The sequence below is a fragment of the Phasianus colchicus genome, chromosome 20 (genome assembly GCF_987193195.1).
Source record: "Phasianus colchicus chromosome 20, bPhaCol1.hap1.1, whole genome shotgun sequence".
In the NCBI taxonomy this organism is placed as follows: domain Eukaryota; kingdom Metazoa; phylum Chordata; class Aves; order Galliformes; family Phasianidae; genus Phasianus; species Phasianus colchicus.
The window spans coordinates 3,766,009-3,774,891 of NC_143455.1; the positions used below are offsets into that span (position 1 = coordinate 3,766,009).

Sequence of the window (8,883 nt, forward strand, 5' to 3'; positions counted from 1 at the left end):
AGTTTCTTCACAAGTTAGTGGTAAGGTGTACACGACGCTTACCAACCTGTGTACTCCCAAAATTCTGCTTCTGGAAACTCATTAGTAAGTGAGGCAGCAGTTACACAAAACATTTCATCCCTGGAGGTACTCACAGCTGAAATGGACAAGGTGCTCATCAATCTTATTTGATGCTGAAGTCATCTCTGTTTCCAGCAGGGGTTTTGCTGCAGGTCCGTTTCATAATCCTTAATGTAAAATCTTACCCCTAAATTAAAATTAATTCCATTTGACTTTATACTAATTTTGTTATGCTTCACAAAACTTTGACAACGACATCTGTTTATTTGGTTTTTTGCTCTTCCTCTTTTTTCTTTTTCTGAGGTTACAACTCTGGTTCATTGCACATGTACCCTCACCCACCTGAGCTGGAGCTGTCGTGCTGAAGCCAACAGGAATTCTTATAGTGTAGCCTGGACACAACTGTTTGCCAATCTGCTCACCTCTTCCATTTTGTTTGCTACACACAGACAAACAAGGAGGTGATGTGCTTGGATACATATAAAGGCATTCTGACATTCCAAATGTTGAAGATTTTACTTCCACAAATACTCAAATCTACATCACACATGAAGACGAAGTTTGAAAACAAAGAAGTCTGCACAAGTTAATGACAGGCAGTACTGGTGAGAACACCACAGCAGCACAATCGATATGTGCAGCACAACCACACAAACAAACACAAAGAAACGCACACTGCAACTGCTCATGGATGTTCTTAATTCCTAGAAAACATTACGTATCACTCCATCCCTGCAGGCATTCGAGGCCAGGCTGGATGTGGCTCTGGGCAGCCTGGTCTGCTGGTTGGCGACCCTGCACACAGCAGGGGGTTGGAACTGGATGATCACTGTGGTCCCTTTCAGCTCAGGCCATTCTATGATTCTATGCAACTCCAGCACTCTTTAGTGATACAACAGTATCAATAACATCTCAGCTGAAGAATGTAATTTTTGTTTTCAAGCCTCCCAACGTGGAATAGCTGTACGATAAACACAGTTCCTCCCCTCCAACTGCTTTATCTAGGTCAAAAAAATCCTTAAAGGCAGGAAGTCGCAGAAAACAAATGTCACTACACATCAACTTTTTATCATGAAAATAAGCAAGACAGAAGATATAACCACCACCTTCCTAATATTTCAGTCTGAACTCCCACAGAAGACAGTTTATTACTACAATCAAGTATGTTGTGAAAATACATTATACTCTGCCATGGATGGCCTTACACTTACACTACTACAAGACAAACATGCGACTTCCTTTGAAACTACAATTGATTTTTGTCCAGTGTTATAGGTAATTTTACACAGAGTAATGGGGCTTGAGGTCTTAAGGGCACTGCTGTACTTACTGAAAATACAGAAGATCAGATGCACCATCACCTTATTTTCAACAGTTTAAGAATGACCATGAAAATAAACTATTTGCTCTGTGCATGAGAATTACGTATGCTTTAAAAAATAAACAGCAGCAGAATTCCTCCACAGCAGAATCATTCCCTAAAACACATGTATGTTCATGAAGGACGAATATTTATACGACAATGTCATTTCCTCATTATAAGCAAATTAATCATACACATTCATTTTGAAAAGCGAGGGTGAAACATTAACTTGCTTTCCTGATATCCACCTGATACAAAGCTGTCTCTCCTTCCTCAAAACTTGAGCATTTCTCAACTGATGATCAGTAATGTATTTGGATTTAATTAGTACAGAGGAAAGAATGATTGCATTTTCGTATCTCTTGCCTTACTACTATAACTGAAAGTAAGGAAATCAAAACTCACTTTCAACAACAGATTCATAAAACAAACACTTTAAATACTTCATCTGCACCTTTACACCAAAACAACACTGACTAATCACGCTTCTGTTACAGAACTGGAACAGAACAACAGAGAAGCCAACAATTTCTAAGACCATTTCCTGGTTTCTACTATTTCACATAACCACACAGAGAACATGCTTGTACTCCTATGGATAACACCAAGCATATGAATACGTGTAAGATCAGTAACACTGTAGAAGATCTCCTTACTCGATCCCACACATCAGTCAGAGCAATAAAGAAAGCAAAGCAATCACCAGTTAATCCAAACCTAAAACTGAGCTTTCCCTCAGCTACCTGATTGGTGTCTGGCAATTTGTAGTATTGTTTCAGGAGCAAAAAAACATTTCACTCATCCGTCATGGCCAGTTCAGATGGGAATGTGAAAAAAAAAAAAAGAGACAAACAACTGTTACAGATTACAGAAATTTCACATGCAGCTTTTTTCATTTAAAGCAGTACACGCTCTACCTTCTGCCTCCTATATCGCTTTTCAATCAGGTAAGGCTACAGTGAGAATCTTGCTTTAAAGTAGCCACAAAATACCCAGGAACATGTTCAGTTAACATTATTATCCTTTATGCCATGGGTCACAGTGTCTGCTACATAAAGTACACAACATTTCTGGAGTCCGATTTGTAAGTCGCAGCCAAGTTCAATACTGCTTAATTCTTTGCTTTGAGATAACTTGTAAGTAATTCATAGTTTTAATACCAGTATGGAACTCTATCGTATTCCTCTAAACACAAATCAATCATAATGTCTCCATTTGGCCAGCTGTCTTCCTTACAAGCAACTGTATTTATCAGAAGTGTTATCAAAAAAGTGAAAAAGCAGGTGCCAATTCAGCCTGAAGTAATTAATCTATTGTTGGAACTCTGTTCCTTGGGAAAAGAAAAAATATATGTGTTGTGTTTGATTCCCTAAGCATCTAATGCCTATAAACACAAAGCAAATCTTTACAACAAAAGTCAGGCTCAAAAGCAAAAAAAAACCAGCAAGCGAAGCAAAGAACATTCTTCCCACATCAGCTGCTAACACTGCTTAAGATGTTACAATCCATTCCTCGACCATTAATCCAAACCTGAGCTGTTTCCAGAGTGAAACGTTCACTGAGCACGCATGCGACCACAATGCATACAGCAATGACATCTCTGCATGGAATTTAAGCAACTAAAAAAGAAGTGCACTCATCTATTTAGAGGTTCTCTACAATCTGTTGCATTATTTCCTGCCTGAGTAATGTTGAACGCAATAAATTTTCCCAAGGAGTTTACTTAGTGAATATACTTGATCTTTATTCACAATCTACTGGCTTCCACCAGTAGGAAACCTACTACTTATTAGTCAACAGATGATAAGCTGAAGTGAGATGCACGCTACATGGTTTACTCTAAAAGCTCCTATATTTAGCAAATACAAAGAACTCTATGAAATGAATGACAGAATGGGACAATTTTTTACTGCCTCTGATTATAAAGGAGCTAAATCAAGTTGCAGCAAATGAAATCACTGGGAGTAAAATTCAAAAAGCTCTGAAAAGAAGGTATTTTTTCCCCCCATCATTGGCTCCAAGATGAGAAACTCATTGCAAAAGGATGATGTGGGTACAGAGATGCAAAAAAACATTACCAATTCATTTAAAAAACAACACAAAGACTATATTACTCTACTCTGCTCTTCTGAGGCCCCATCTGCAGTACTGTGTCCAGGTCTGGAGCCCACAGTACAAGAAAGACAGAGAGCTGTTGGAGAGGGTCCAGAGGAGAGCACGAAGATGATCAGGGGACTGGAGCACCTCCCCTACAAAGACAGGCTGAAGGAGCTGGGCTTGTTCAGCCTGGAGAAAAGAAGGCTGCGGGGTGAGCTCATTGCAGCCTTCAGTACCTAAAGGGAGCCTACAAACAGAAGGGGAGTCAACTCTTTGAAAGGGTAGATAACAGGAGGACAAGGGGAAATGGTTTGAAGTTGAGGGAGGGAAGATTTAGGTTGGATGTCAGGGGGAAGTTCTTCACAGAGAGAGTGGTGAGGTGCTGGAACAGCTGCCCAGAGAGGCTGTGGAGGTGTCCAAGGTCAGACTGGATGGGGCCCTGGGCAGCCTGGTCTAGTATTAAATGGGGAGGTTGGTGGTCCTGCATGTGGCAGGGGAGTTGGAGATTCATGATCCTTGAGGTCCCTTCCAACCCAGGCCATTCTGTGATTCTGTGACACACGGTTTTGAACCGCCTGGGATCCAGAAGAATATGCAGAGGAAGCACGGCCACATGCCTCCATCCCTTTCTGCACTGCTCCCCAAGCACTGTCTCCTGACTGCTCTTCAGGGCAGTAACAGGCTGGATGCATCTTTGCTCCAACTTAGGTCTGCTGTTCTCTCATTAATGGCGCCTTGGTTACGATTCCCAACTCTCCTTTCACAAAATCAAAGCCAAAAGTAATCATTAACATACAAAATATGTGCTTTTTTTCCCAAACGAACAAACCGTCTCTTGGAAGACACGAGCTTACTAGGTCAGACCTTTTTAATTTCAAATGTCAACGTACAACATACACACAAACTACTGACTGCAACACGAAGGGGTGGAAGAAATGGGCAGGGGGTGAGCGGCACACAGACAACCAACCTTTTTTCTAGCTAAGCTGTACTCAAAAGTCAGTCTGTTTTTCTCCAGCTGTGCTGTTACATCTGTCTGGAACCCTGCCTCTCCAAAAGCTGTATATAAAAGCGCTGTCACTAGCAGCTGCTGTGCCCAGCATAAAAGGTATTTTTCAAGCCAATTACCTCAAAAGTCAAGTATCGATGTTATTATTTACCTAGCAATACATCTGAACAATGCCCCCACTGAAGTCAGGGGAAACTTGAAAAGAATTGAGTGAAATCAATTAAAAATGTGGACTTTATAAACTGCAGCAGAGATAATCCATGGATCTTGAAGGCAGCTGTAAAAAGACCAACTGATCTGCTTGGGTTTGTATGCATTTAGATGAGGTTACAGGACTTGTTCTATCCCATGCCTTGGTGCACTATGACCTTGACCACAGAGCTTCTTAATGGACATGAACAAAAAAAACCTGCAATTTTTTTTTTTTCCCCTAGCCTCCATTTTATTCATCAAATGAGATTACAGCTGGTTTGTACATAGACAAGGACGTGTGTCAGACTGTCAAGAATCAGAAAAACAAAAACACGCTTCCCACTGATGCTACCCTCCTGTGTGGAAACTTAAACATTTGCACTGACAGTGATGTTTCCAGGGAAGCATTAAAAATAGTGACCAAAATAGTTATCTTAATGTACAGCAATTCTCTGTTTATGGGATTTATATTTTTAGAAAGAAAAATGTCTCTATTATAATATATATAAGTAGACTCTGATAACTTAATTTCCCCAGAACTTTAAAATGTGTGGTTTGCAGGAGACCACAATGCTGTATTCCTGTTTTATCCCTTCCAAAATCAGGAAGTTCAATAACACTATTAGATTAAATCAAGTTTAAACCTTGTGCTGAAATCAAAGGTGGCCAAGGAAACACGAATGACGTGCAATTATTAGGGACAATTAAATAAATAAGACAGCTCAAGTCTGAAACAGCATTTTGCTTGGAGTCACCTATTTGTTAGTGACAGAAGATGACTCTTCATTCTTAGTCTCCAAGATCACTTCAAAACAAATACAAAGAAGAGGCCACCCAGGCCTTCTTTTTTTTAACCTCATTTGCCATTAGAAAAAATAAAAATCAAATGATCGTGTAGTCATAGGCAAAGCATACTACTGGCAGCACAGCAGAAGTAAACAACAACAAAAATAGATCCAGTGATTACTTGAGCTGAGGATAGCAATCATCAATCTTCAACTCGCACTCAAACTGCTTTCTTTCCAGCCACCTTCAGTTGTTAGTTAACGTTTTCATTACACTGTAACTAAGTTTAAGCCTTAAAATCCAGGAGATCATCTTCAGTTTGAACACTTAAATCTACAATGAAAATCAAGAACAGTGCTACAAACAATATTAGTCATCAGTAGTTCACAGTAATGATTTGCTATAAGCAGATAATAACCGCTTTGAATTTGCCTGGAGACTCCTATGCTGGAAAACTAAACAATAAAAAACAAGAACTTTGAAAATATGAAACTACAATTTCTCTATACCACTCTGCTGTGACTTTGATAAACTATTTTATATTTCTGAAAAAGCAGTAAGTGAGCATTTGATCTCAAGCCCCTGAAGATAAAATTCATCCCTAAGCCTGTTGACCAAAGAAATCCTACTTCATTCAGCACACACACTGCTCCATTGTTTCCAGCCAGCACTGAAGGTATGCCACCTATTATTTACAGGAAGATCACACCTACATTTTGTAACCAGGAGATAACTACTTTAAACAGCTTACAGATCTCGAAACGGAAAGCTGCAAGCATGCAGTCTAAGAAATGGTGTAATCACTGAACACGGTACGTTTCAAGCAGATGTCGTTTCTTTAAGCACCACCTACGTATATTCATGACAAATAAGAAATTAACTGCACAAAAGTTTTCATCGTGTTCATTTTCTCTGTATAAAGCGACAACACTGGAAGAAAAAAAGATAAAATTACAAGTCAGTAATTGCATGGACAGCAAGAAGCAGCCGTACTTTTTCCTTAAGGAATTAAGCATTTAACTGTGTGCTCCTGACTACATTTCTCAAGCTAGTTCCAGGCTGCTTGCAATGAACATATATAACTCACAAGGACTCGCCTGCAATGAGTGTATTAAATACCAAACCTTTTATAAAAAGAAGTATTTAAATTGTACCTCATAAATGCCTTAGAACAAAATATCAATTAACCACATGGCAAATGACTATTAACATTAAAAAGCAGAAAGCAAAAATAGAAGTTACAGTTAAAGGTCAAACAAGTCATCCAAGTGTGTTCGCGATTATACAACTCCACACAGACTGGCACTGTTAAAGCTTTTCAGAAGAAGCATTTCCTAGAAAGCAAAAAGGTAAGAATTTGACTTTTTACAGAGAAACCAGTTGTGGAAACGAACACCAAGATGTCAAAGTGGAAAATATACATCATCAAAGTGCTAAGAGAAGTTTTAAAAACTTGCAGGGCATGGTAAGAGCTGACACTGACAGCACGCCTTCTGTCAAGGTAGCACACTTGTAACCTTGTGGATATCTCTTAGTCGAGCTAACTAAAACTGCCCCCAACCAAAACACTTTCACTTTTCCTGTGCGAGACTCCTCAAAACAAGGATTACTTATTTACAGCCCAATAAACTCTCCAGCAGAGTAGGTAGGCCTCACATAGTCCTCTAGGAAAATATTTTGTCAAGACAGTTAATATTTGCTAATGGTATAGGAATGTATTACCACTTAAAACCTCCTGATGCATTTATTGACACGTAAGGGAACAGAAAGCACCAGGACAGTGAAAGCATCTCATGTGGAAGATTCAGTGTAGTCATTAAAACAAACAAAAAAAAATCAATGTCACAATCAGGCAAAGAGAAACTGCCACAAAAATCAGAAGGCGATCCCACACACAAAACAAGCCCTCAACGTTCAGTAAAAGCACGAAGGGCGTCACAAGATCTGCTCAGCACCGGTCTCACATTCAAAAATCCCAGATATGCGGACGACCACTCGACCGGTTTCCTTTGAAGCACGTAAACAATACTCAAGGGTGTATCCGATTCTGTTTGCTAATTACAATACCTCCGAGCGCTGCCGCAGCCCGATTCGCTCCCATCTCCCAACAGACACCGCCGCGTGCCAGACACAGCACGGCGGGGTCCGGGAGGGGGGGCTGCGCCGCCGCACCGCCGGGGGCACGGAGCGGGCGGTGGGTGCGCGGGATGCGGGCCCAGCGGGAAGGGCACGTCCGAGGGCGGGCGGCGCGGGCGGAGGGGGAGAAGGGGCGGCGGGGAAGGAGGCCTCGGGCACGGCTCCGCGCCTGTCACGGCGACCGCGTGCCGGCCGGCGGCACGGACAATCGGCGCGGCCGAGCGGCGGCACCACCCCGCGGAGCCCGGGAAGGCGCGGCGCGGGCGGGCGGGCCCGGCGGGCCCCGGGGCGACGGGGGAGAGCGGGGCGGGCCCGGCCGCCGCCGTACTCACACTCGGGGCAGCTGCAGCGGCGGCGCCCCCCGCCTCTGGAACACGCCGTCCACGAAGACGCCGTTCTTGCCGAGGCAGCGCAGGTAGAAGTCACCCCCGCCGGCGGCCGCGGGGTCCCCCTGAGCGGGAGGCGGCGGCCCGTCCGCTCCGGCCGGTGGCGGCGGCGGGGGCGCGGCGGTGAAGATCTCCAGGTGGCGCCGGGAGATGAAGCTGGAGTGGCCCATGCTTACGTCCACCGAGCCCTGCGACGAGTTGCGGCCGATGGTCACCGAGCGCTTCTTCATCAGGTACTCGAACTCCCGGCCCTCCAGCCGCGCCACGGCCGCCGCCGCCGCCGCCATCTTAGCGAGCGAGGGAGCGGGGCCGCCCTCCGCTGCGCCCCTCCGCCCGCACCGGCCCCGCAGCCGCAGCCGCCGCCAGACACAGGCAGGGAAGGGGCCGCCGCTCAACCCAACCTGACGCACTCCGCCGCTCGCTGACGGACGGCGGCGCCGGGCCAATGCGCGGCCCGCACGCCCATGGGGCTATGGCGGAGCGGCCAATGGCGAGAGGTGCCGCGGCCTGCGCCGCGCAGCACGTTCGAGTGTCGGGCGCGGAGAGCACGGGAAAGGCCCGGAAAACGCGGAGCAGATCCGCGCGCCGGGAGCGGAGCGACCCTCGTCCGCCGCGCCGGGAGAACGCGGCCCCGAGCCCCGGGCCGGGAGCGGAGCGCGCTCTCAGCGCGGCGGGGCTCGCCCGACCACCGTCTCCTCCCCGCGGCCCCTGCCCGCCCCGGGCGGCCGGCGGAGCCCCCGCGGCTCCGGCACCTGCGCTGGGCCCGGATGCCGCCGCCCGCTGCCCTCGGCCGCTCCGCGCGGGGCGGTGCCCGTGCCGGGTCCCGCAGCGCGGCCGCTGCGCCGCCCGCGGAG

The 8,883-nt window shown here is 45.4% G+C and overlaps 1 protein-coding gene across 1 annotated transcript in view; it reads right to left on the reverse strand.

The window, feature by feature from the left end:
• FOXK2 (forkhead box K2) overlaps positions 1 to 8,635 on the reverse strand; it is a 39,958-nt gene extending 31,323 nt beyond the window's left edge. Inside the window, exon 1 of the mRNA XM_031599164.2 lies at positions 7,976 to 8,635. Within this exon, the coding sequence (XP_031455024.1) occupies positions 7,976 to 8,316 (341 nt within the window). The 5' untranslated portion in view covers positions 8,317 to 8,635. The remainder of the gene's footprint in view (positions 1 to 7,975) is intronic.
• Between the last annotated feature and the right edge of the window lie 248 nt (positions 8,636 to 8,883).